At 52.2% G+C, this 26,174-nt stretch overlaps 6 protein-coding genes across 6 annotated transcripts; 3 read left to right on the top strand and 3 right to left on the bottom strand.

Moving 5' to 3' along the window:
- Positions 1-238: 238 nt before the first annotated feature.
- Positions 239-2,634, bottom strand: NCU01404 (RNA methyltransferase). Its single transcript, XM_955491.2, has one exon. It carries the CDS (start codon positions 2,358-2,360, stop codon positions 426-428), a length of 1,935 nt encoding a protein of 644 aa, XP_960584.1. The 5' UTR covers positions 2,361-2,634; the 3' UTR covers positions 239-425.
- A 299-nt stretch (positions 2,635-2,933) lies between these two features.
- Positions 2,934-9,814, top strand: crf7-1 (chromatin remodelling factor 7-1). The gene is made up of 5 exons (XM_955736.3): positions 2,934-3,089; positions 3,152-3,796; positions 4,554-8,132; positions 8,188-8,395; positions 8,599-9,814. Exons 2-5 carry the CDS (start codon positions 3,248-3,250, stop codon positions 9,441-9,443), a joined length of 5,181 nt encoding a protein of 1,726 aa, XP_960829.3. The 5' UTR covers positions 2,934-3,089; positions 3,152-3,247; the 3' UTR covers positions 9,444-9,814.
- Positions 9,815-13,635: 3,821 nt separating this feature from the next.
- On the top strand, positions 13,636-16,135 carry NCU01407 (hypothetical protein; the record flags this gene model as incomplete). The annotated part of the gene is made up of 3 exons (XM_955737.2): positions 13,636-14,106; positions 14,263-14,887; positions 14,957-16,135. 3 exons carry the CDS (start codon positions 13,636-13,638, stop codon positions 15,346-15,348), a joined length of 1,488 nt encoding a protein of 495 aa, XP_960830.2. The 3' UTR covers positions 15,349-16,135.
- A 344-nt stretch (positions 16,136-16,479) lies between these two features.
- Positions 16,480-19,095, top strand: csn-3 (COP9 signalosome-3). Its single transcript, XM_955738.3, has 3 exons — positions 16,480-17,076; positions 17,159-17,371; positions 17,428-19,095. The coding sequence occupies exons 1-3, from the start codon at positions 16,918-16,920 to the stop codon at positions 18,547-18,549; spliced, it is 1,494 nt and encodes a 497-aa protein (XP_960831.2). The 5' UTR covers positions 16,480-16,917; the 3' UTR covers positions 18,550-19,095.
- Positions 19,096-19,180: 85 nt separating this feature from the next.
- On the bottom strand, positions 19,181-23,265 carry NCU01409 (ran-binding protein). Its single transcript, XM_955739.2, has 8 exons — positions 23,198-23,265; positions 22,787-23,111; positions 21,496-22,715; positions 21,182-21,408; positions 20,985-21,124; positions 20,829-20,921; positions 20,039-20,774; positions 19,181-19,960 (listed from the first exon to the last, which is right to left on the bottom strand). Exons 3-8 carry the CDS (start codon positions 22,311-22,313, stop codon positions 19,809-19,811), a joined length of 2,166 nt encoding a protein of 721 aa, XP_960832.1. The 5' UTR covers positions 22,314-22,715; positions 22,787-23,111; positions 23,198-23,265; the 3' UTR covers positions 19,181-19,808.
- An 863-nt stretch (positions 23,266-24,128) lies between these two features.
- Positions 24,129-26,174, bottom strand: NCU01410 (DUF1711 domain-containing protein). Its single transcript, XM_955740.2, has 2 exons — positions 25,173-26,174; positions 24,129-25,111 (listed from the first exon to the last, which is right to left on the bottom strand). Exons 1-2 carry the CDS (start codon positions 25,601-25,603, stop codon positions 24,667-24,669), a joined length of 876 nt encoding a protein of 291 aa, XP_960833.1. The 5' UTR covers positions 25,604-26,174; the 3' UTR covers positions 24,129-24,666.

Below are 26,174 nucleotides of genomic sequence, written 5' to 3' on the forward strand. Positions count from 1 at the left end.
GGACCGAATAAGTGGCGCTTGACAGCCATTGGACCATTCAACACGCCGGGAAGTGGGAGGGTAGGAGTGTGGGACAGCGACGGTCACGGAGATCTCCCGCTGTGTGGTGGAACCCCAACATGCCCTTCCTGCATCCTCCCGTCGCCGGCTTCGAATCCCGAAGTTGTTGGGCTGGCGGGGTCCTTGCTTGGTTTTCGTGGGCATGTCTGGAGGTAGATCTGTAATAAGGTTGCAAATGTGCATACGTACATCTCTTTCAATGGTGGGTATCTATTCTAAATTGTCTTGTATCATCAAAATCTATACCTGCTGTGCTCGTGAATGCGACATTCGTACACGGCTTTATCGTACATCAACAGGGCAAGGGTCGCGGAAGTCATCAACATAGACCTCGGTCACCTCAAAGTTCCTGTGTCTCTCTATCTTCACCAAAGATGTGACTTCTCCTCCTGAACCTTGAACTGCTCAAACTCCGACTTCACTTGCCCCTTCATGAAGGCTGATGTGAGCAAGCCCGCCGCAACGCTAACGTTCAAGCTATCGATCACCGTACCGCCCGACATGTTGGGAATATTGACCTCATAGTCCGCTTTGCTCTTGATCTGTCCCGGGAGACCCTCACCCTCGCTACCGAGGAGGAGAATGCAGGGGTTCTTGCCCAAAGGATCAATCTCCTCGATCTCATGGAGATCCAGGTGCTTCTGCAGGTTACCAGAGCCGCTGGTGCGCGGGACGGCCGCATAGACCAGCCAGCCATTCTCCCTCGAGTCCTGAAGGAACTTGGGGAGGTGATCAATTGAGAAGAGGGTGAGCGACTCGGATGCGCCCGCAGAAGCCTTGAGCGCGACCGGGGTCAGAGATGCCGAGTCCCTCTTGGTAATGGCAACGGCGGTTGCGCCCAGGAAGCTGACGCTGCGGAGAATGGCACCAAGGTTGCCGGGATCCAAGATTTGATCCACCACCACAACCAGTGGCTTGTGAGTGGCGCTGGACGCAGCGACGAAATCGGATTTGCCGTTGATCAAGGCCTCCTCGTGCGACTGGTGGCCCAGAACAACCTTGTATCCGGTTGTTCCCTGGCCGCTCTCGGCATCGACTACCTCTCCCAGGGAGATGACGGGTGGTTGTGGAAGCGGGGACGCCTCCAGAATGTAACCGTTGTGTGGGCGGGATCCGCTCATCTTGTCCATCATCTTGAGGCCTTCTTCGTTGACAAACACAGTCTCAACCTTGTTCCGCTGAGCGAGCTTTTGGATGGCGGCGTCCTTGGCCAGCTTCTCACGGTTGGCTCCGGCATAGATGTACAGCTTGTACAGCTTGCGTCTTGCCGACTGAAGAGCTGCCTCTACCACTGAAGTGCCGTACAAGAACTGGGAGGCCGCGGTGGTGTAGGGAATGGATAGGGATTTTGGTGTTTCCGTGTCGAGATCCCTGTGCAGTTCCCTGCGAGGGGTTCTGTCGGTCTCTCTCCGTTCTCGTGTGCTGCTGCGAGTGTCCCTAAATGAGTCTCTCCTTTCAGGCCTTTGTTCCCGACGTTCGCTGCGGGAGACCCTGAAGCTGTCCCTCCTAGGTTCCATGGGCTCTGGGTAGGGTTCATCGATAGCGTCGCGGAGCTCCTCGTTGAGTTCCACGGTGCGCTCCTCCCGAGGTTTCCTGCTGAAACCATTATCATCATCACGGAATGCACGGGGTTCTCTGCTGAAGCCCTCTCTGCGAGGTCCATTTCGCGACTCTCTGAAAGAATCCCGGCGGGGTTCCCTGAAGGAGCCCTGACGGGGTTCCCTGCGGATGTCCCTGGATGGTGCTGATATCCGCCTCTGATGCCTATCAGACTGGGCGGGCTCCGATGATGAAGCTCCCGTGAAGGCGGCATGAAAGTCTGCTGGGTCCAAGAGGTCCTTGTTGAATTTGGATGCAGGGGTTGAAGCCGACTTCTTTCCAGCTGGCTTGGCCTCCTTCTCCTTCCAGGGAGTCTTTCCGGTTTCACGCACCAGCGCATCCTTGACGTCCTCGTCCAGCTGACCGGTCTTGAGTCTGTACACCAAGCTTTTCTTGCCAAAGTTGGATTCGGGATCGTAGAAACGAGCCCGCCGTGTTTGGGGATCGGCCTTGGCGGGGTATTCGGTAATGTCCTTCTTGCCCTTCCGGATCTTGTAGGTCGGTTTGGGTAGTGCCTCTCTTGCTGCCTTCCTCTCGGCGTATGTCATGCTGGATTCGTTTTTGCTCGATCTTCGGATGCCCGCGTGTATTGCTGAAAGAGAATGAGCCTGCCTGATGCAGAGACTAACTGCTGCTGCTGCTGCCGGTGTTTGACTGAGTACCGTAGGCCTCGCAGCCCGGCAAAGCATGGAGAGTGTCATGGTCTGCTTTGGACCTGCAGTCGGTGTTGATATTGGGGATTATCTTTGCCCAAAACTGTAATGTGTTTTTGAGAAATATAAATGATGTCAAGTGAGCATGTCCTTTGTATAAATCGTGAGAGACACTGAGGAGCGAGTGTATAAGCCCCTTTGAAATTTCTTTGAAAAGAAAAAAGACAGTGAAAAGCACAGGACGTGAGGTCAAGGGAATCTAGATGCAAGATCTGATTCTAGGCCCCAACGGCGGATCCCCATCTCCCTTGTTCCCCTTGAGAGGCTAAAAATCTCAAAAGGCAGAAAAGATGGGGTCTGTGCAGAAGGTGCAGAATTGTTAAGAACCCCTCTTGTGCATGACTTTTGGTGCTGACGTTCACGGCGGCAGCTCCCCGTGTTCCACCGAAGAGCCTCCTAAGGGTGGATCAATGTCAGTCAGTGATAGGGCTGCCCGTTGTGGGGGGGAAAGCTTCCACTTCCACAATTCCTACCTAGGTACCTACCTAGGAATCCCGTCTACTGTACCTAGGTTGTTACCCGGGCACTGCCCGTCCTTGATTCTACATCTACACCAGTCTCCGTCGCGTCTCCTTCTCCGAACTATTCTCGGCTGTCGCGTCCCCCTCCTCCGTTCACAGTAACCCAAATCCTCCGCGCAACATCTTCGAGGCCGCCACATTGTATACCTCTCCAGTTCTCACGCTGGTACATATCTCCGCAACACATGTATTAACGGTTGGCGAATTTTACACTGTCCTCAGCAAGTTGCTAATCCCTCTAACTTTGGGCGCATACAGACAGGACAGAAACCCCCCACCCCTGGCCACTTCTCTGGTGTTGGCCAAAGCAGTTCTCGCCCGCTATCAACGACGATCCCATGTCTTCAAGACGACATGGCAAACAACGATAACGCCCACCCAAGCTCCGAAGACGAGCTATTCGTGTCAACGGCAACGGAGCCCATGGCGTATACCTTTCAATCTGATCTCTCTGAAGACGAGATTAAGATTGCTACCGCACAGCCAGCGCCCAAACCAATATCACCGGCTGCCTCTGTCGCCGATCGGTCCAGGGCGTTTTCTGACTCCGATGCTGCCATACCGGACCCTCAGCGCTTGATTCCTTCCCCCGCGGTGGCTGAAGATGACGACCCTGCTTTGTTCCTCGAGCAAGCCGCGGCAGCGCTCGCCGCAGTGACGAAAGCAGACACCTCGACCAAACCCAAGAAGCGAGAGTCGGAGTCACTAGCAAGTTGGCGTGGAAGTGTCAATGCTTTGACGAACGGGGTATCAGACCACAATATAGCTGGCACTAGGCGTGTTGACATCGAGGTCGCTTTGCCCTGGCTCCCCCCATCGAAGCGAGCAGCATTTACCTACGTTGAGGTTGAGGATTCGGATGAGGGGACCAAACACTATGATACCCGTAGGCGAAGAAATAAGGTAAGCGATACCTGTTTGGCGCGATACTATACCATTTTTCGATCGTCCACGAAGAAGATGAAAGCAATGACTAGTGGCATGCTGGTGGGACATACCCTTGGACTCTGCGATGGAAGACTGGAGTTGTAAGGACCTGCTGCCGGGGAAACAGGTCTGTTTGTTTGCCCGCGCAGATCTCCTCTTTCTTCGCTGGACTCTGTGTCCGAGTGGCACCTTCTCCCACCTGGTCCTAGAATGAAATCTCACCTAGGTTTGAATTGGGTTCTGGAGCTTTGTAGGGCCGGCTGGAAACTACAACTCCAGATCGAACTGTCGTCTGTCGGTTGTCGTCCATACTTGGGCAACAAACGCTCTTACCTCCTCCTTGACTCAAACCCCCCCCCCCCGCCTTCTGATTCACACTATTTCTCTCACTCCCTACCATTTCTTACGTATACTTGGACCAGAAATTGTCCAGTCTTCATTATCGCGACCACATCTTGATCGTTGAATACTCTACAAACCCCTCATCTTCCTTACCACGTTACGAGCTTCGTTCAAGATACTGCTTTGCAGCCCAGGAAGCAGTATGGTAAGATCTCACTCAAAGATCACATCGCTCGGACGTTCTCACCATGACATCCACCACCTTTTTGGAGTTTCAGGGCTTTTTTGGTCCTGCTCCAGTTTTGCTTTGCCTGGGGCCAGGAATTTCACTGCCGCCTCAAGTCATACTTATCCATTGTCGCTCACCTTTGCTGACACTTAACTTACACAGCCCGCTTACGATGATTACCGGTTCGATGACGAACTCGAGGGGCTCGGCCTGCGCAAGCGCAAGAGACGGTATGAAGACGATGAAGAACTCTACGAGGAAAACTCCGGTGATGATTATGGTGGTCGTCACTCGCTTCATGACTATGGCTTTGTCAACGGTGCTAAGCGCAGCACGCGTACCAGCGCCCGTGCTTCTAGTGAAAGAAGCATAGCCTATGAAAGCGGCACAGAATCGCGAGCGTTGAGGCCCCGCTCAGCCAAGAAATATCGAGATTATGACAGGGACGAACTCCAAAATTCGGACGATGACGATGGTTTTTTCGTTGTCACGTCCGACATCGTCAAGACCAGAGGCAGGAAAAAACGGAAATCTACTGCGAAGCTCAAGACGACAATGGGAGACGGCGACTCAGATATCGAGTTCGAGTCAAAGCGGCGTTCCTCTCGAGCCAACAAATCCAAGAAAAGCATGAAGGAGATTTTCGACGACGATGATGACGACGACATCTTCTATGTTCAGGACACAAAACCCACAGCACCCCGGATTGCCAGCGTCCGAGAGGTCTTCAAGCCGGCCCCGGTGGACTTTAAGGACGCCCACCGTCCGGTATGTGACAGCTGTGGGTACCCTGAAGGTAATCCTAATAAGGGAGCCTTGGTTTACTGTCAAGGCTGTTCCAATTCTTACCACAAGATATGTCTTGGCACTCGCAATACCCGCGAGCAGCGGGTCACCAAAGTCGACACGGACTCCTTTGTCATGCAATGTCGGTTCTGCGTTGGCTCCTACACCAAGAAGGACCATCGTGCTCCAAAGTATGATACTTGCCAATGCTGTCATCAAGCTAACCCGTCCTGTGCTCCCTTTTCTGAGAAAAAGACACCCAAACAAGAAGAAAAGCTGCGCGAGGAAAACGATGGAGTAGATCCGATTATGCCAGTAGACCCGAAACTGGTCAACAATCCTCTCAATGTCTTGTTCCGTTGCAGCAAATGCCACAGAGGCTGGCATTATGAACACTTGCCTCACCCTAACGATACCCGTGATCCAGCCATCAGCGATCCTCTCAATCTGCGCAATCACCGTCTCCAAGAGTATCAAACGACTTGGCGATGCAAAGAGTGCATTGATACGGAGGACCTCAAGATTGATAAGGTGGTGGCGTGGAGACCAACTCATATTAAGCCCAGCCAATACGTCAGAGGTCAGACCATCCTCAACTTCAATGAGGATGAAATCGAGTATTTGGTCAAGTGGGAGAACAAGTCCTATGCGCATTGCGTCTGGATGCCAGGTCCATGGATTTACGGTGTTAGCAAGGGAAACATGCGTCTTTCTTTCATCAAGAGGGCTCTCGGAGAGGGCATGGAAGACCAGGCAAGTAGGGATGAGCCTGCTGACGCACTCCTCAAATGGACTGAAAAAGATGCCATTCACGACTCATGGTTGACCCCCGATATCATCCTCGATGTGCAATATGCTGCCAAGTCGATCGAAGACACAAAGAAATACAAGGCAATGTCGCTTGCCGACAGGATGGAGTACGATTTGAGCCGGATCTTTCACGTGGTTAAGATCTTCGTCAAATTTGAAGGGTTGGGCTACGATGACGCTGTCTGGGACACTCCACCTCCTGCGGACTCTTCCATGTATGACGCCTATCTTGAGGCCTATCGGGAATATCTGAACGGCAAGCACTTCAAGTCAGAGCCCTGGCGTAATCAGAAGGAACGTATTGAAGCCTTCAGGCAGATGGAGTTCAACGGTGCCATTGAGGTCAAAAAACAACCGCCCGGACTTACTCGTGGCAAGCTGATGACCTATCAGCTTGAGGGTCTCAACTGGATGCTCTACAATTTCCGCCATGACCGCAGCGTTATTCTTGCCGATGAAATGGGTCTTGGAAAGACTGTTCAGGTGGTTGCTTTGCTCTCCAGCATGATCCAGGATAACCCCAAGATCTGGCCATTCTTGATTGTCGTTCCCAACGCAACGTGCGCCAACTGGCGTCGTGAAATCAAGAAATGGGCCCCTGATCTTCGGGTAGTGGCCTACTACGGCGGGCGGGTTTCCCAAACTTTGGCTCTTCAATATGAACTGTTTCCAAATGGCACTAAGGACATGAAGGCGCACGTTGTCATCATGTCTTACGACTCCATCAAAGACACTGACACTCGTAGTCGGTTCAACTCCGTCAAATGGGCTGGTCTTATCGTTGACGAGGCACAAGCACTGAAGAATGACGAGAACAGTCTTTACAAAGCACTCTCAGTCATGAATATCCCCTTCAAGCTTTTGCTCACGGGCACACCGTTGCAGAACAATAAGCGAGAGCTTTTCAACCTCTTGCAGTTTATTGACCCGAAGCTAAAAGCGGAGGAACTTGACGAGGAATTCAAGGATATCACCAAGGAAAATCTTCCAAAGCTCCATGAGCTGATCAGGCCATACTTCCTTCGGCGTACCAAGGCCATGGTACTCACCTTCCTGCCGCCGATGGCCCAGATCATTTTACCAGTGAGCATGACGGTTTTGCAGGAAAAGCTCTGCAAGTCGATCATGGAGCGCAATCCCCAGCTCATCCGCGCGATTTTCTCCGCCAACGGGAAGCTGAAATCACAAGACCGCGGCTCGTTGAGCAACATTCTCATGCAGCTTCGCAAGTGTCTTTGCCATCCCTTCGTCTACAGTCAGTCGATCGAAGATCGGAACTTGTCACCAGAAGTCACCAAGCGAAACCTTATCGAGGCCTCCTCCAAGCTTCTGTTGCTTGAAGTCATGCTGCCTAAATTGAGGGAGCGTGGACACAGAGTTTTGATATTCAGTCAGTTCCTCGACCAGTTGACAATCCTTGAAGACTTCCTCGCCGGTATGGACCTTCCGTATCAACGACTTGATGGAAGTCAATCTAGTATGGAAAAGCAGAAGAGGATTGATGCCTTCAATGCACCGGATTCCCAATTATTCTGCATGCTGCTGTCAACCCGTGCTGGTGGTGTCGGTATCAACCTTGCGACTGCCGACACTGTCATTATCCTCGATCCCGATTGGAATCCGCATCAGGATATCCAGGCGCTTTCGAGAGCTCATCGTATCGGTCAACAGAAGAAAGTGCTCTGCTTCCAGCTCATGACCGTCGACTCTGCCGAGGAGAAGATTCTGCAGATTGGTCGTAAGAAGATGGCTCTTGATCATCTGCTGATTGAGACCATGGACGACAAGGAAGGCGAGGCTGCTAATGATGTGGAGACGGTGCTTAAACACGGAGCTGCTGCTTTGTTTGGCGAGGGACGCAAGAAGGACAGGATCGTATATGATGAAGCGGCAATCGATAAGCTTCTTGATCGTTCAGCCAAGGAAGAAACGAAGCAAGATGGCGACAAGTCTGCCGAGTCTGCTTTTGCTTTTGCCCGCGTTTGGGCACAAGATGAGGGAGGGCTGAAGGATGACGTGGAGACAGAACAAAAAGCATTAACCATGAGTGTTTGGGACCAGATTCTTCAGCAGCGAGAAGAAGAGGCACGCCTCGAGAGGGAGAAGGAACTGCAGGCCTTGGGACGTGGTGGCCGACGACGTGGAGTAGGTGGTATCAGTTTAGCGATGTGCTTTCTTGACCGTGCTAACCCTTGAGTAGACGGCGAACTACCGCGGACCCAAGTTCGAGTTTGAAGAAGGTCAGGAAGGAGGTGAGAGTGATCGTGGTGACCAGGACGGTGACTTCATGGGCGGCGATGACAGCGATGGGGAAACAAGCGGTAACGAAAATGGGAACAGCCCCCACGGTGAGTTCTTACCCAACGGAGGCAGCTCACGCAAGTCACAGGCAAGGAATGCGCAACAAGGTACGAAAACTAAAACCCCAACCAAAACCCCAACCAAAAACAAGACGAAAGCTCCAGTGGTCGCAGCCTCAAGGAGGAACACACCGGCCACTTCAGCCAAAGCTTCTACCCCTAAGTCTAGAGCTAGTCGGCAAAGAAAGCCACCTCTTCAATCATCTTCTTCGTCTTCAACAAGCAAGACACCCCGCTCACGCAAACAGCAGACGCCCAAGACAGTTCGGACCCCCGGCACCCCCAGCAAACCCGCTCGAGGCAAGGCTCCCAAAACCAACTCGTCGTCCAAATTGCGCCCGCTCCCGGACCAGCAGCCCCAAACCCAAAAGGCCGCCCAACTAAGCCCGTCCGACCTAGCAGCCACAACCAAGAAGTCCACCGCATTGCCGACTTTAACACCCCCCATGGTCAAATCCCCGCATCCGGCGGCCTTGCCATGCCCTCCCATGCCATCGGCGGTGACCTTGCCGTTCACCCCAGGCCCGTCCCTTCCACTCACCGACCAAATGGCAACCCCAACGGGGCATCCAAACTAACCTCCAATACCCCTATTCTCGTCCCCAGACCAGGAGCCGGAGTTGTAACTGGAGCCAGAATTCGGCCACCATCTCTTAATGGTCTTCCCAATCTGAACCCTAACCGACAGCCTAACAACCTCCCCTCAGACGTCACTAAACAGCCCAAACCCGGTATTCTCTGGTCTAACCAAGGCCCACCCGTACCGCCAGGTGTTCCGCACACTTCATGCTTTGTCTGCGGCTTCGTACACCCTCCTACGTGGATGTGTCCCGAGATGAGCCAAGAGGTTCCTCTTCGGCTGGCGCTGGATAATCTTAGGCTCATACCACACCAAACTCCGGAAAGAATGGAGATTAAGCGTAAATTCTTGCTCGAGATGTTGAGGGTGGTGCAGCAGAGGAAGGAAGAAGCTATGAGGGCGAAACAGCGGCAGCAGTCGGGTCAGCAGACTCAGGAGGGTCAGCAGAGCCAACAGGGCCAGCAGGGCCAGCAGAGGCAAGAAGGACAAGAACCACCGCAGGTTCCTCCATCATAGTGAAGGCGACTGGCTGGCTTACCCGTGATACCTTTGAGGTGATGAATGGATTAAAGGGAGGGGTTGGTTATTGTTGGTTGGATTGTCTGAGTTATGACTTGTAGTTACTCAACCACTCTTATATTCGGCTTTGCTTTTATCTTGCTTGCTTGCTGCTTACTTCACTGAGTGAATGAGCCAGGTGGTATGTGATGACAGCGGCTTGCTCAACCTCTCAGGCATGGATGAAAAGTTCTGAAGGGTATAGGAAAATCGGATGATGCTTGCTTGTTTGGGCTTTGCTCGATGGTGTTGAGAGGAGAAGGATCATACCTACGATGCTCACCGTCAAGCAGCAAACGCCATGTAACAAGTAATAAAACAGTATAACCATGGGATGCACAGTGTTGAGCAATGAGTGTGCTTGCCTCATCAAACTCGAGCGATGCGTGATGGTGTGTACCTCTGCTGCCACCCCTTCAATTGCCTCGAACAAACTTTTCTTAAGGATGCTTTCCAAGCAAGGCAGCCAGCCCTCGACTCCTCATCGGATGAATCTGCATCTCGGCACGATGAGAATCAAGTAATGAGAGACCCAACTTTCCCCGTTAGCATAGCAACATACCATTCCAAAAAAAAACCCCTTTGCCCGTCTAATCGATGAGCGTCTTGCTTGTCGCTACACTCTCCGTCTGTCTTGTTCGCGAACATGTCACCTTCCCCAAACTTCGCTAAGACCATAGACAGTCTGTATGAGATAACTAGAGAGTATGGTTGTTCTGCTTTGCACCCATCTCAGCTCATCCGCTAAAAAAATAAAAAAAATAAAAAAAAAATAAAAAAAATAAAAACACAGGGAGAGAGAGAGAGGCTGCCAGATCTTACAGATGCCTTTCGTTGGTGAGAAAAGGGTCATGAACCAGCAAGATGTTACCTACATATCCATAACAAGCAAGTGAAAAAGCCATCTTCATTCTTTCCATGTCAGGCAAGATCCTCCCATATGGCATATCCTACCTACCTAGGTAGGCCACACAAGAGGTACCATACCGCATATTCCACTCCGAGTGTTCCTTCCTTTATAGAGGGCGAACAGAACGAGTCTTCACCTAATCTGGACTACCCACCTGCCCCGTCCATGACCTTCTAAGAGTCGTGGTCTGTAGTTCGAGCAAGCTTGGTCCAGATCCTTTCCGTGCCAGATCGTTGGCTTAACAGCAGGGTAAATGGGTCCACTCTTTGTCCAGGTTTACGACTGTCTTCGTATACTAAACTATTGTCAGGCACCCCTATCTCTCAACTGTCGAGCGTACCCCTATCTATCACAGTATTTTGACACTTGAATGTACCAGCTGTCCCACAACGGCAGATCTTATACCACTTCTATTGGCCTCGCATCTTGACTTAATGATCTAAAGGCTGGGCCTCTGTTATATGACATACATTCATCATCTTGAAATTCTAGTCCCATCGCCGTGAAGTGCTGGGCATCTGTTGCTCGGGCAAGCAGAATGTGGCGCCTCGAGAAGCTCGGATCACGGGCATCCTCTATTGCGCTCCCGAAAGGACGTCTATTCCACGTATATAACAGATTATAGGTAGTCAATGGAGAAAGAAATGATCGTGTACCTTGAGAAAGAAGAACAAGGGGTAAATAATCAGTTACGCGGGACTCAAAATTCAGTGGACATAAAGCAGTGTTAGTCCCTTACCAATAGCTGGAAGAGTGCGTCGTGAGAGACAGAAACTCGAAGCAATGCTGACTTTTCCTGACATTTCAATGAGTGCACAAGCTAGAGAATACTCCCGATGAGTCGTTACCGAAAGACGGCGATTATTGTGTTCCTACCTAATTGTAGGTAAATATCAGCAATTCTGAACTTTTCACCGAACAACACTGGAGGTTTGTGCTACTCCAAGCCCAATGGGAGTCCTTGGCTCTCCAAATTAATGACCATGGGCACAAACATCAGGTAGCCGGGTCTCATGGAGGGGGAATCCAAAGAGCGTGTCCCACCTTCTGAGGAAAATTGGTTCGCCGCTCATCATCGCCATGGCGTTGTGGCTTTCCCCTGTTTGTCACGTGGAGTCAGAACATGGAAAGATGCAAGTTCCCGCAGAAGGTAGCCTCCAGAAATCCCGTTGATGTTGCTTCTTTAGGGTCTTGCGTTTGTTCGCATCTTTTTTTTTTCTTTCTTTTTTTTTCCCGCGCTCTTGGCGCTATTGCAGACCTCACAGCCCATGTCGTTTTGCCTCTCTTGTCCCTGTGCCGTTCAGAATTGGGGCGTGAAGGAGAGATAATGAACAACACCACATAAGGCGGCAATATAGAGTAGATACACCAATGGTCCATGCTGTCGACATTGCTGCGGCTCGTTTGTGTGGTATGGTACGGCAGATATTGAAGATCACACGAGTGTAGGAGCACAGGAGCACCAACGGGAAGAGGGAGGAAATGCGACACAGGCTAACGTAAACGAGTGTCGACAAAACTACAACACATTCTAATAATCCCTAGGTAGGTAACTTCCGCAACACTGTAATTGCGTTGGGCGGGAGGAAGGCACGGAACAAGGGTTGTCGTCTTCCCAAAAGAACACCTGGTCCTGTGGAGTGAAACAGCTGGGATATCTATAATCATTTTCCTTGTTGCCATAATATGGACACCTTGACGCTCTACATTATATTGGAATAGCGTCGGAGGGTTGAGTTCGAGGTGCGTCGAAGGGTTCACTTGGAGGTTTTTGGCTCCACTACTACCTGTCCTTGGTCAAGGTAAGGCCAAATCCGTCGCCTTCGTAGACGGATTCTTCTCATCTTCAACTCAACTTGGCGGCTACCACGCTGCTCTTCATAGGTAGACTTGCTTACCGATGATTCACAAGCCACATCGTTCTGTTGTACGTCCAGTCCGGCGGCCACTTTGTGCTACTCAGGAAAGCATGTATGTACCAGTGTCACATCCCCCGTGGCCCCCTTAGCCTCGCCGCATCCGCAAAATGCAAGCCAACATCACTGCAATCATCAGGCATCTATCCGCACATCTACCTAGCCTCTAACCAATCCCAGGGAAGCGGACCTGTGCCTAACTACCGTACCCAACCACACAACTCGAACGCAACATCAACGACGCTTCAAGAGGACGACTAGGCAAGCCCTGTAGACGGAAGGCGGAAGGGCAGACAGGGTAGAAAAAAAGGTAGTCCGTCACTCAATGTCCTTTTCACCACCCCGCTTCACCATCTGTTTCTTGGAGATCCACTCCCAGATTGTCTAGATGCCTTGATTGCGGCTCCCAACCTTTGCTCTTTGCTTCCCGGTCGCCTATGATATACCTCCTCATGTCCCTGGCTCGGGCTGCCAGGTCATTCTTCCCCGGATACTGCTTGCCACAGACCTTCAACGGCTTGCTGCTCGCCCTCCGCCATTTTGCTCCAGTTTTTCCTTCGTTGGAGACATAGCTCCGCGTATGAATAGGCGGTATAAATCTTGTGACGGATACCCCGGATCTTCCAACGTTTACCCAGGTCCCTCGTTTGCTGGGAATCAAGGGGTGGCCAGCTTGATGCCACTGGGCTGTTGACATCGTTGATGGTACGTGTTTTCCTTTTGTTCACGCTCTTTGCTAAGCGTTTCTCTGCTTTGCTTCCGTCTTCAGTGGCGGTCAAACCCATGTGACACTCACAGTTGCGGATTCAGCGTCATGCTAATCATCCCATCAGTGTTTCCTGTATCGTTCACACCCTTGATCCGGTCCGCTATCAAACTTTACTGCTTTCTCCTCTTAGACTCGGCATGGATGGATTAGCCAAACACGACTATTACTCCGCTGCTACTAATACCCCTCTCAACACCCACCAAGCTTAGTCCGACTCAATCTCTGGATCAACATTTGCAGGGCCCGAACTAGCTCTAAGCTCCAGCTTCTCAACACCTAGAACTCCGAATTTTCAGCTTTGCTTTTCTAGCACTCTGGTGCTTCAGAGTGTTTTTTGTAGTCACAGCTAGAACGGTTCATCCACTCACGCGTTATTATAGAGCTGGCTGATTCTTTTCACAATCCCTTCCTATCAGGCCTTCAGTTATCATGGAGCCAAACCAGAACTCTCCAGGCAGCGAGATCCCAAAGCCTCATTCGCCTATCGCCATTAAGAGAAGGGATCTCAACATGCACTGGAGACTCCAAAGAGGGTTGCCTGCCTCTCCAATGAGCATGGACTTTGCCCCGACTCCTCCCAGAAATCAGTCCGCAACAGAGGCTGCTAAGTCAGAGGAGTCCAGCCCGGAATGGGAACAATCTCGTCATACTGCCGTCGTTACAACCAAGTCTTCTCCCAGAGTAGAGACTATCGTCACTCACGTCCCCTTTACGCTAAACACGCGGTACTTTCTCGAAAGGCAAAGACTTCAACAAGAAGAGGAGGAGAGAGCGCAACAGGCTCGCCGGAACACGCGGCCGCAATATCCCCACCAATTTTACGCCTACGCTTACGACCGCGGAAACGGCCGCTACACGAGACTGGTCCCAGCGGATATGCTTCCTCCCCTCGTGGGTGTGCCCGCTTACGAGTCGGATATCTCTCGTCTGTTCGTACTTGAGCTTCCCCAGGCCTTGGATGCCGACGAGCGCAACACCAACATTCAACCGGTTCAGACTCAAGTGGCGCAGGGTGATGCCGTTCAGGTATGTAGAAATCTACGATATCACCCCAACAGTGTTACAACAGTTAGCTCCGGCCAGCAAAAGAATGTTGTACTGAATCCATTTGAGACACACCCTCACATCACACCCCAACAAAGCTGGGTATATGACTGACAAGTTGATTTACCGCAGTCGCAGATCGACCAAATCGTCTTGGCCAGCCACAGTCCCGCAGCCAATACGAGCCTCACTCACCAGGCCACCGCAACCGCCTACCTGACACCCCCTCCTCTGCACGGCCAAGGCCCCAAGCGAGCCAAGATTTTCTGCGACAAGTGGGTGCACGAGGGTACCTGTGCCTTCACCCAGCAGGGCTGCAAGTACAAGCATGAGATGCCCTATGACAGGGCTACTCAGCACATGCTCGGTCTGTTCCATGGCTTGCCTGCTTGGTATAAGCGGCAGCAAGCCGAGCTGATGAGGCAGAGACAGCAGCTGGTCAGCAACGACGAGTCGAGCACCAGCAAGGGACCCATCGATCTGACCGCGCTCCGTGGCGCTCCCCATCGTCGTCGGTCTCTGACTACGGCTTCTGGAAGTCCGATCTCGCGCAGAGGCTCGGCTGATCAAGGGTCGGCATCTGGTAGTGGGGGTGAGGCGATGGGGGTGGGAGGTCAGGCTCACGCCGCCACGAACAGCATGGGAGCAAAGAGCTTCGGAGGCGGTGGTTATCAGCGTGAGAAAAGCTCGAGTCCTCGAGAGTTGAACAACTGGCGTCCGAGTGTTGGAGGTGGCTCTTCAGGACCCTCTCCAATCCCCACCGGTAAGCCAGATGAGATTCGTGAATCGTGTCACTTGCTTTCCGTGACTAACAAAGACGCTCCTCCCACAGGCCCCCAGATCCTAAGCCAAGGCCCCTGCCGCTTCGGTCCCATCGGACAACCCGCCCAACCTCAACCTCGCGACCCTCGCGGCAATCCCAGCATTGTCAACAGTCATCGCCGCATCGATGCTCCTCCCGGCTTTCCCCCCAATCCTCACTCATACCGCCTCCTTCCAACCACCACGACCCCCGACAGCTCTGAAGACGAGGGCAAGGGGGAGGGCGGCCCCCTGGGAGGGGGAGGAGCTCGAGTCCAGGTCCAGGCCCAGGTACACCAGCAGCAGCAGCAGCAGCAGCAGGCCGAAGGCGGCGGTGGCGGCATAGCAGCTCAGTGGATGGGATCGGCTTACGAGGATGGGGAGAATTCCTGGAAGTGGTCTCGGGACACTAACCAGGGGTAGTTGCCCCTGTGAGTTGCTTCCATTGGTGCACAGCTGGACAACAAGAACGACAGATGGCACGCTGGCTGGCTGCTTAAGTTGTCTGGTGTTGCCTGGGTAACCGTTAACCCCCCAGTTAAGACAACGGCAATGACAACAACGAGGCTAGTCGAAAAAGGTAGAGTCATGGATAAGGGAGGACACTCGCCCCTTTTCGGGCGGGCGGTTTGCAACTTGAAGGGTTGTCCATGTACTGTGGTAAAACGATGCAACTAACCTACCTTTCGACCGGGTATTATTCGCTTCTTCTCATAGACTGGATCCAAGTGGCCAACAAGTTCAAGCCCACGACCATGGCCGCCAACGAGCGACCAGCCACTTGGCCAGTCGGGGTGATTTCTGCTTTGGGACGTCATATATGCGAAGCATTTTTTTAATTTATTTTTCTTTATCGTTTGGGACATGACCGCGAAGTATGAAGATTTGGTTTGGAAATCTGAAAAATTTAGTTTATACAAGTTCACACGGGGAGTGGGGGATAACCGAAGGAAACCTCGAGACAGAATGTGATGTATGGTGCAAGAGCAAGAGATACAGGCGTGGTGAGATCCCTGGGACTTAGATAATCCCTCAGTACTCGCTTAGGGTGAAACTCCCTGGGCGCTCGCTCAGAGTGTTCTGAAGATTGGTCTATAGAGTCGTTGGTTTTATCACTTTTTTGGTGAGTGAGCCAGCTTCAAGGGTGGAGTGATTATGCGCTGCCGTCCGCGGAAGACGATATGAAATGTATAGCGCTCGCTCATGTTGCATGATTCAGTGGGAGTGTGCTCTCAACCGTGGTGTTATGTGAAATCCTGACTGAGGAACGCTAGAAAGCCCAGGATGACAATCACGCGTGACGTTGAAGTATCGTGAGACTGGAGCCTGGCGACGTGCAAGTGTGAAGTTCATCCAACAATGCAAGCCACACTGAGGCTGAATATACAGGTCGTGGCTGAGACTCCATTTTTATTTGTGGAGGTAGCCAATCATTTATTTTGCTAGCTAGCACCCGAACCAGGCTGACCCCAGCATTCGCAGTGTGTAGGTCTCCACCCCAGTTGTCCAAATCGCGGGGGAGCTTTCCTCTTGAAACTGACAGCTGAGTTGAGCCCCAGCGCACTGCACCGACCACAACCACCACTACGTACAACAAGGCAGGCCGCAAAGGTGCTCTTGATTTCACCTTATTACAAACCATAGTCTCCATCCAAACCATACCTAGCCGCCGATTCCCATATTACAAGCCGCCGATTGTTTGTTTTACGCTGTTTATCCGTTTCGACACGAACATCTTGTGACCTATCCATCGATACACGGCGTCATCAGCATATTACCCAGCCATCAGCGTCATTGGCATTCTTGCCTCGAGATCCCAGAAGAACCAGCGCAGGCACCAGCTACCCTACCTGCGCCGCGCAGCTTTGGCGACGCTTCTTCGAGTTGCATTGAGCCATTGAAATCCATCAGTACCACCGCGAACAGTCGTCCTCATACTTGCTGCCGTCAAGCCTTTTGTCCGCCAGCATTCCCGTATCTAGACGGCGAGCCATGGACGCACGTCTTACGGTCCTGACGGCCTTTCCACCGGCCGCTGGGATTGATAACGAAGAATACTACCAAAACAGCCAGCAACATGCCAAGAGGGTGCGAGAACTCGTCCGGGACAATGCGCAGTGGATAAGGGAGTCCGCCGACGATATTCTAAAGGTAGGTACATAGTACTCCCCCAAACCTGGAGTGTCCGTTGTACAGAGTCGTCCAAACAGCTGACCCGATAACGTTTGCGTAGCATGTCAACCCCGCCGTCTATTCCCTCTCATATCTTATGATCCTCGAATTTCTACTACAGTCACCCGGGTGGACCTCTCAGCAGGCACATGAGAGCTTGGCATCATATATGGCCCAGTTCTTCCTCCAGTTTGATGCTCGCCAAATACGGTGCAAGGGAAGCACTTGGTCAGATGTTCTCAAAGAGGCGTATAGCGAACGCGGCTTGTTTCCTGTAGGGTTTCCATACTTCTTTCCTTGCATCGTTGCCGTTGCTGACTTCGAAGACAGGCCTCTGTTGCCGTAGAGCTGGTCACTGCTGCCCTCCTAAGACTTGACCCTTCAGGCTCTATCATCACATCCCACCACTGCAACCTGGTCGAGCTGGCATACAATACCGGCAATGTCGGAGCATTACTACCTCTGATTGAGAAACCTATCATCTATATGCCGGCCAAGGGCATGTCGACAGCCCAGCCCCTTTGCGACATGTCTCTCCCTCCACCAGCATACATCAACCCCGACAGCCAGCTCACCGACGCTCTTACCAGCGCCGCCGTGCTTCAGTACGATTTTCTATGCGGCCTGTGCTTCATAGAGCGCCGGATGTGGCAGCAAGCCTTTGATGCCTTTGAACGATGTGTTACGTATCCGACGCGAGACGGCGGTTGCAGCAAGATCATGACGGAGGCATATAACAAATGGATCCTTGTCGGCTTGCTCCTGACCGGAAAGCCACCAACACTGCCGGAAACGACCTCGCAAGCGGCAAAGAAGATATTCGCAACCCAGGGAAAACCCTACAAGTTGTTTGCTCAGGCTTTCAAATCGGAAACCGCCGGGGATCTGGTCCGAGAATTTGAAGTGATCAATTCCGAGCTCTTACCCAATGAGGGGAACGTTGAGCTCGCAAAGCTGGTGCTGGCTCACTATCAACGGTGGCAAATCATCAACCTGCGCAATATCTACACTAACATTTCCCTTGAGAAAATCCAGGAACGGACACAGAGTGCGGAAACAGGCGCGCCGCTACCGACCGTAGAAGCGGTAGATCAGCTCGTACAAAGCATGATCGCCGACGGGAGTCTGCAGGGCGCTATCGAGCGCCCAAAGGACGGCAGCCCAGCCTATCTGACGTTTTTATCGTCGCCCGCGCAGGGCATGTCCGAGGTGGAGTTTTCGGCCCAGGTGAACAAAGTGATGCAAGGCATCAAGGCTCTGGAGCCCATCATCGAGGCAACCAACAAGCGCCTGGCCAGCAACCGCGAGTATATTAGTCACACGGTTAAACGTCAATTCGACGCGGCTCGCGAACACAAGCTTGGCCTTCAGAGCGCCGGTGGTGGCTTCGAAGAGTCGTCGTTCCACATTGAGGAGGAGGAAGATCTGATGAGTGGTCTACCAGCTCACTAGTGGGATGATGGGACCGTTCATAAGTGGAACAGGCTTATCACCCTCTCCTATATATTTATAGAGGATGAACGCGACGAGGCTGTTGGCTGGTTTGCTTGTTAGCGTAGAGATGAGCGCGGCCAAGAGATAGACGGTTGCTACTCCTCCCTTTATGGACTGTGTTCCATGCCAGACGTTTAGGGGTGAAGAAGAAGCAGAGCCAATTTTGCGTACATACGGAAAAAAGATGTTACTTCGCAACATCACTTGCTCCAGCCGTGAAAGAAGTTGTTGAAGACGATGGAGAGTGATGACGTCGATGAGCACGACTACCGCTACAAGGGCTTGTCGATGTCATCTTACGGGGAAATATTATGATATCCACGGGCCTGGCTGTTAGTTGAATGAGATAATTCCTATCACCACAAGCATTGTTGCCATGTTGCCTGGCTGTCGTCTGGTGGCTAGAGGTGACTGATGCCCTAGAGTTGAGCCGCTACAAGCATTGTTAGATGAGATGTATTATCGTAGTTCCGAGAACACCACAATCACAGTAGTGAGACTCAGATGGCATGTGTCGATGATGTAGTCCATTGCTTTCTGTGCAGAGCGGCCAATGCTCGCAACAAGCCGATCAAGTCATTTCTTTACTCTTCCATGCGAGTTAATCAGCGAAGCTAACGATGATGCTGCTGCTGCTGCTGATGATGATGATGATGCCTAGCCTAGTGCTCTACTCGATTTATAAGAACCAACCCAATCTCAGTCCCAATCCTTACATGCATGTTCTTCAACGCTCAACGCTGCATCCATTTATGCATGCCATGTATTCCTAGCCATACCAAATACCCGACGATCGAAACGATACCACCACAGCGTGCGTACGTGGTTGCGCTTGTCGTGGAAACCCATGCCGACCCCATACCTAATTATAATCTCTTTGCTGATGTCATTCGAGCTCTTGGCCCCTTCTTTTTCTTCTTCTTCCTTCCTAGCCTTTGTCTCATTTTCTTCTGTCTTGCCATGCTTATCCTCTGGTGTATACCACTTCGTCAAAACTCCCCCTTAACCATTCAGAAAAGAGTCCGATTAAGGTCGGGCACATCCACATCCAGATCCATATCCGGGTTCAATTCCATGATACCCTGTGCAAAAAGCGGATCCCGAAATTGATACCATAGTTCCGGTTCCAGACCCTGAAGAATAGGATACTGCTCCTGCATCTGTTTCCGCATCTGATCCGTGTACCGATAAACTGCCTTGTAAGTACTTTCCAAATCCTAATTTACCTGTGCCTTGGGTATGTCGTCAAGAATGTTTTGGATCGTGACAAACGCGCCGTCGCCTCCGTCCTTCCTAAGATCTTCGAGGAGGACCGTTGTTTGGGCGTAGAGGTTCTCTAAGGCTGCGCGAGAAGACTTCCCCAGGGACGCTGTGAGTGACAGAGAGTGTTAGCATAATATCCACAATGGTACGGAATGAGGAAAAGCAAGCGATTTAATGAACTCACTCAATATGGCGGAATTCAATTCCTCAGCCACAGCAACGCGCCCCTTTCCATCCAGGAGGTGCGCGACTTCCTTGACTTCAAGAGGGTTTGGATACGCCATGAGCGCGAAAATTTCGTTAAGGTGTTTGCTGACTTCGTGACTTGGGTCGTTCTTGAATTCATCACGAAGCTCTTGGCCATATTCCAGGGCATCCTGACATAGCTCGCTTACTCCGGCAGCGCGCATCGCCATGGTTTCGTCCTCGGGATCGCCTGTCCTCAGCTCGCTACCATCCTCTTCGGTGTCCATCATCTCTTCTTCGCCTTCCGTCATCATTTCGTCCTCTCCGCCTGGGTTCTGACTATACGTTCGTTGCGTGTCATTGCCAGTATGGTGTCGACCCTGAGATGTGCTCTTAGCTTTCACTCCGGCTTCTTGTAGTGAACTGTTCATTTCGGCCTCCCTTCGAATCATCTCGATGAACTTGCGACAGCGCAGCCGGAAGTATACCTGACCGTTCTCCTCCAGCACCTTGGGGTAGAATTGATTGGTGTAGATGAGAGCCTGGTCGATGTCGCCTTCGAGGATGGCACGGCGAATCTGTTGCCTGTTATTCGCATCTTCGTCATCCTTGATATTGACGCCCTCAACGGGAACGTCGGCGTCCATGTTGAGAGCCTGCTTTTCCATATGTATCTCTTCGGCAAAGGCACGGGCAGTTCCCACATAACCATCGTGTTGAAGAAATTGCAAAACCTTTTGAAGCCGTTAGTTCTCAAGGACCATGTGACTGGGACCCAGTTAACTTACCAGTTGCTGAATGAGCTCGGTATCGTTTAGAGGGGGCGCGAGATTAGCAGTATCCGTGCTTCTGATCTTGTCTGTGACCATCTTTTGTTGTTTCTGCATAATATCTCGTTAATGTCACATCGAGATCGCGTGGAGAATGCATTTGAGTAGCCTCACCTTCATGTAACCGTCGATGTCGTACTGGAAGGGAATTTGACCAAAATTGACCCAAATGTGGTCTCCGGGCCTTTTTAGCCCGACGGCAGGATAAAAACTCTTGGTAGGATCTCTGAAGCTCGGGTCCTTGAAGGCAATCTCTATACACATCACATGTCAGTCATCACCACACAGCCAAATCTTGCGGTCAAGCATACCTAGTTCCTCGCCATTTTTCGTGAACAAGACCTGATTTGTCCGAAAGTTCACTAGGCAGCCCACTGTGTCGCCGGCACCGTACGTCGGGCCATATGATCTGCCCGAATTGCTCCCTGAGGCAAAGATTTTTCCGTCATTACCATGATAGGCCCAAGACTCCCCCTCCCAGCCCGGGAACCTCGACAATTGTGCCTTTCGGGTTTCGAAACCGATAGCGATGATATTACTATGCGGTCCCGGTCAGGTTAGCATCGGTTTACCCGGCTTAGCAAACTGGAGGCCCAAGAGACGTTAACGCCCAAGTGACACTTACTCTTCTCGCTTCTTGCTGAATACCATGACCTCAAAGTAGTATACACCACACTGCATGGGCATGGGATTATCCGCTCGTATCGCGCCGGCTTCATGTTCTGATCCCTTTGAGCCTGTGTATTTTACTTCGTAACCATCGCCAAACACCTCCACAGTATGGTCCTTGTCGTCACTGTTCCATCGAGTAGGGAGCGGGCTAACGGCATCTTCGAATTCAGCTGATGCAGGGGGACGCTCTATCAAATTCAACGCCACACCTCTGTGTATGCCGGATGGAAGCTTTGTGTGAAGCGTCACAGACCTGCTTTCCGTGTTCCCTGTATTCCCGGCAAAGACCGTTCCAGATGGCCCCTTGGACATTGTAGTTTCTCTGTCAGCCATGAGCTTGGCCTTGTGTTGTTCTGCGAGCTTTCCTAGATAACCGGATCCTCGCAGATACGAAGGCGAAAGAAAACCTGTCTTGCTGACACTGGCCGAGGATCCAACTCCGCTGTACGTCGTATTCAGCCCCGCCAGTAACGGCTCCTTGCTCGTGAACATGTCAAAGGCGCGAGAGAAAGACGGCAAGTCAGCACCAGACGTCCGATGCGACCCGCGCCCCTCGTCCAGCCCATGAGGAGCATTCCCTAAGTGTGCGGCGCCAGCATCGAGTGAGGAGAAGGGCGCGCCGGTGTGCGAGCTCGCGCCACTCCCATGGCTGCCACTGTCGGGGGATGGGTTCAGCAAGTGGGAGAAGCCGGCAGATCGAACGGGACGAGAGCCGTTATTGGCCGAGGCAAATGAAGACATCCGGCGTGGAAATGGGTTTGGGTTGGTCATAGTGTGAGAAGTATTTGAGCGACTGAGTAGGAAGGGCGGAGGGGTGTATGTTGGTCGGAGTAAACGCCGGTAATGCCCCAGGGGACTGGGTTGGCTTGCTGTTGCCCAAGGAACCTGGCCTCCCGGAACTGATCGATATCCGAGGAGTATCAGGCGGGACCGAGGTGTGTCGCTGATGTGATGCTGTCCAAGAAAGTTTTTTGTTGTGTGGAAGCTGTCTGGCTAGAGAAGAAGAAGCAGCAGCTATAGTTGGCCTTATGCGGGTTGTGGCAGTAGATGGATGCTGGGTTCGGGAGCGGTTTGAACCGATGTGGTGTACTGTAGAGTGGGTGTGGTGTGCGAATGACGGAGGTGGAAGGCGATTCGTTATGGAAATTGCAGAGCACGAGCAATCCAAGGCCGCTATGTCATAATTAGACGAGTGAGCATTCAAACACAATCAGCAAATGGTCGTGCTTGGAGCTGGAACCTACCGGCGTACTACCGCGTTCCACGCATGTACGCACTTTCCCGAACGGCCTGACTTGGAAGTTGCTCTCCGATTTGCCAAAGTGGGCGGCAGTGAATTTGTAAGTGCCGGCGGTTGAGGATCTTGTAAGATATTCAAAAGTCAACCAGTTGACATTAGAGAGTATACTAGCGAGATGTCGAGCTCGAAGGGATGGAAGGTTGGGCGTCGAGGGAGCAGGTTCACGCCCGTTATTATGTAGGTAGGTAGGTGGGTGTTGCTGTTATCAACAGGGCCCTCGAGGTGCCCAGTCCCGCTTTCCCGCTCTATCGCAATGGAGCGGGAACCACCTAGGGTGAGGTCAGCAGCCCAGCTAGTCTATTGTGGGTTACCTAGGCAGGTACCTACCTACCTGGCACATGCTGGGGTCACTCACCTACAGGACGGGACACATGCTTCCCTAATTCCATCTTAATTTTGCCTCGCCTCAGGTATAGGACCGAGCACATAGGTACAGTTAAGGAATGGTCTGTTGGTATCAGGACTGGCCTGTTGGTAGTCGTTAGTATTAACATTGAGCATCGCGGCTGCCGTGGCAGCAACGAACCTGAAGGGGAGCAAGTTCGGTGGCTTTACGATGGATGACATCCTCACTAGGAATGAAGCGGGGTGAATGATCCACCGTAGTCAGAGATATCGATGTCTTCCCAACTCCTCAGCTTGCCGTCACCTACCTACGCATCAAGTTGGACGGGACTATCCTTATTCATATGGGATGTTAATTCAAGTGAACATCTGTGACAGTGAAGCCATCTAAATATCTAAATTGATCAGGTTAATTTGCTCTTCTCATAGACTTTCTGAGAAGCTCAGGTACCTGTGACCAATATCCTTGTCTGAAGATGCCGGCGGCCGGCAGTCACTGACACCGACAGGTCTGCATTGCCTGCCGTCATAATTGGTTTCGCACCGCTTCAGTCCTCCAGAGGCATAGCGACATCTGATTGGTCAGAATCTTCCTCCTCACAGATGTGACTGGCTATCAAGCAACAAGCAACAACACCACGCCTCGTTTGTTTTTGATGGGTTTAGAGAGCCCGTACGCAACTTTTGTTTCACTTGGTTTAATCAGTGCCAAGATAAGACCCGCTGTCTAGGTTGACACTGTGGAACACAATTGGAGAAGATGTCGATTCAAAGCGCGACGCTCCAAAAACAGAGCCGGAATCTGACTAACCAGATCATGACAGCTTTCTTCGAAGTGTGTCTTTGTGCCATGTCGAGATCCCTTCAAAGGATGCAAAGGCGCCACAGCAATACCTTTCAGTCAGACATGTCCGGTACTCAAAGCTTTGAGTTGTACCCAAGTTCATCGTGACGACAATTAGCCGTCTGAGGGAGAACGATGATGTGGTGAAATCAAGCGCGACACCGCGCAATTACTACCGGAATGATAATAGCAATTACATGCTCGGGTATAGGTGCTTACAAAGGTCGCGATGTCCTCATCTTAAAGCTGTAAGACACTCGCCAGTGAAGCCCGTAAGCAACACTCGTCGATCAAACGTGAGAATCCCCTAATACCAAAACGCCAACTCCGGGCCTCGCTGTGGCCATGTACACCTCTAATTCCCACGAAAACAAAAGAAAAGGGATAAGAAAAAAAAAAAACTCTTCCACATCCCTGCTTACACGCCATAAACGCCAAAAGTGTTGCTTCCTGCCTCGGTGGGCAAACGAGCTTTTGTGGGAGGATACCCCCCCCATAACCTGTTCCTTTTCCTCCCAGTGCGATGCTCGAATGCTCTTAACAACCGTACCCTTGATGCCCAGCCGACTATGGCCAAGCTTCAACAGCAACGTTCATGTATTTAACTGAAAAGTTTGAGCTGCAAGCGGAGATACCTATACGGCAATGGCTGTCGGTACTGATGCAGGTGCTGGTGCTGGAGTCGGTCCCGGTGAAGGCGCGGCTGAGTTGGCGGCGGCAAAGCTAGGGGCGTTCTGCATCTCGACATCCACCCCGTTGTTGCTTGACTCGCTTTTGACTTGGGCGTTCTCGCCCGGAACGATGTTTTCTTTGCTGCTGCCTGCGGCTGATGCTGAAACCGGAGTGGGTTCCTCTGCCGTTAGTTCCGGCCGTGGCTTAGGCGGCGCGGTCCAGCGCGGAAGCTCCCAGACAACGCCGGTAAAACTCTTGAGGGTGAATCCGCCTCTGGTCCACTTCCGGCAAGGCTTGCCAGACCGATCAAGAGCTCGGAGACCGGCGTTGATAGCGCCCATGTTAGCCTTGGGTCCAAGTTTGTGCGCAGCCAAGCCGCCTCGGCCGCCCTCGATGGTACCGTCGTCTCTGTGTGGTTGTCAGTCTTCACCTGTAAAGGGAGAAAGGCGCAGAAGGGAAGAGTACTCACAGCCTCTGCTTCTTCTTAGGGCCCGGCTTGCCCCGAACCTTGGCCTCACCATTGCCATTCACGCCAGCACCTGCCGCCCGCTTAACGCCCTTCTTCTTCAGCCCATCAGTAGGTGGGCCCATGGGGCCAGACTGCGGCGCCGGGGTACCAGCCGCGGGAGTGTTTGCATTTGAGTCGGACGCATTCTCAGCAGCCGAATTCGTGACGGCAGGGATGACGGCCGAGTCGACAGGTGAATCGTTGGTCTCTTTGAGAACTGGCGTGTCCTCTTTGACATAACCAGGATCGACAATAGCACGTAGATTCTTTGGTGTCACGGCGAGGGTGACAACCTTGGACGACGCGCCATTAGAGCTGGCCACGGAGACGCCGACCCCGTTCGACTTTCGTCGGTCTTTGGGAGTAGCGCTGCTCTTAACGTGAGGAGCCATTGCTCGGGAGTTGTTTGGCGTAAGGCTGAAATCGTGAGTATAATCTAACGGCTGATTGATAACTGGGCGTGGGCAAAACGGTTCCAAGGTTGGTTGTTGCGGCAAGTGAAGATGATGTAGGAAAGAACGTCGGCGAGGTTGGAGGAAATAGATTTATTGTTGGTGCCTTGGCCCAGGTTCGCGGTTCGGGAATTGGGCGATCCACTGGTTGGACGGTGACGGGGCACACACACACAATGGAGTGGTTGATGGGGTGGCAGTTGGCTCTCGGGCGCTAGACGCGGAGGGAGCAAGCAGCGTCGGTCTTGTCTCCCGGTCTAGGCGCTGGAGTTTTGGCGTCGCACTTTTATTTCGCGGCGGCGTTGCGCGAGATGGTGTTGATGACTTGATGCGATGGAAACGTCGGGGAGGATGCGGTGGTGGTGAGCATCTGTGTGGGTGGTGTAATGAAAGAGGAGACCAAGAATGAACATGGTCTGGAAAAGTTTGGTCACCCAGCAGCCTTGAGGCGGCGGGCGTCCACCTGTTTTGCCTTCATGCTGGCAAAGAACATAGGTGTCGGGGAGTCCAT

This window comes from Neurospora crassa, linkage group V (assembly GCF_000182925.2).
Source record: "Neurospora crassa OR74A linkage group V, whole genome shotgun sequence".
NCBI lineage: Eukaryota > Fungi > Ascomycota > Sordariomycetes > Sordariales > Sordariaceae > Neurospora > Neurospora crassa.

What these genes read in the sequence shown, in the direction of transcription:
- NCU01404 (XM_955491.2), bottom strand. Translation starts at nt 2,360, where the DNA reads ATGACACTCTCCATGCTTTGCCGGGCTGCGAGGCCTACGGTACTCAGT.
- crf7-1 (XM_955736.3), top strand. Translation starts at nt 3,248, where the DNA reads ATGGCAAACAACGATAACGCCCACCCAAGCTCCGAAGACGAGCTATTC. An exon ending in GTGGTGGCCGACGACGTGGA is followed by an intron (nt 8,133 to 8,187) that starts GTAGGTGGTATC and finishes ACCCTTGAGTAG; the next exon opens with ACGGCGAACTACCGCGGACC. An exon ending in GGCAAGGAATGCGCAACAAG is followed by an intron (nt 8,396 to 8,598) that starts GTACGAAAACTA and finishes CGCAAACAGCAG; the next exon opens with ACGCCCAAGACAGTTCGGAC.
- csn-3 (XM_955738.3), top strand. Translation starts at nt 16,918, where the DNA reads ATGGACGCACGTCTTACGGTCCTGACGGCCTTTCCACCGGCCGCTGGG. An exon ending in CCGCCGACGATATTCTAAAG is followed by an intron (nt 17,077 to 17,158) that starts GTAGGTACATAG and finishes ACGTTTGCGTAG; the next exon opens with CATGTCAACCCCGCCGTCTA. An exon ending in GCGAACGCGGCTTGTTTCCT is followed by an intron (nt 17,372 to 17,427) that starts GTAGGGTTTCCA and finishes CTTCGAAGACAG; the next exon opens with GCCTCTGTTGCCGTAGAGCT.
- NCU01409 (XM_955739.2), bottom strand. Translation starts at nt 22,313, where the DNA reads ATGACCAACCCAAACCCATTTCCACGCCGGATGTCTTCATTTGCCTCG. An exon ending in GAAAAATGGCGAGGAACTAG is followed by an intron (nt 21,125 to 21,181) that starts GTATGCTTGACC and finishes TGATGTGTATAG; the next exon opens with AGATTGCCTTCAAGGACCCG. An exon ending in CCGAGCTCATTCAGCAACTG is followed by an intron (nt 20,775 to 20,828) that starts GTAAGTTAACTG and finishes CGGCTTCAAAAG; the next exon opens with GTTTTGCAATTTCTTCAACA.
- NCU01410 (XM_955740.2), bottom strand. Translation starts at nt 25,603, where the DNA reads ATGGCTCCTCACGTTAAGAGCAGCGCTACTCCCAAAGACCGACGAAAG. An exon ending in CCTAAGAAGAAGCAGAGGCT is followed by an intron (nt 25,112 to 25,172) that starts GTGAGTACTCTT and finishes ACAACCACACAG; the next exon opens with AGACGACGGTACCATCGAGG.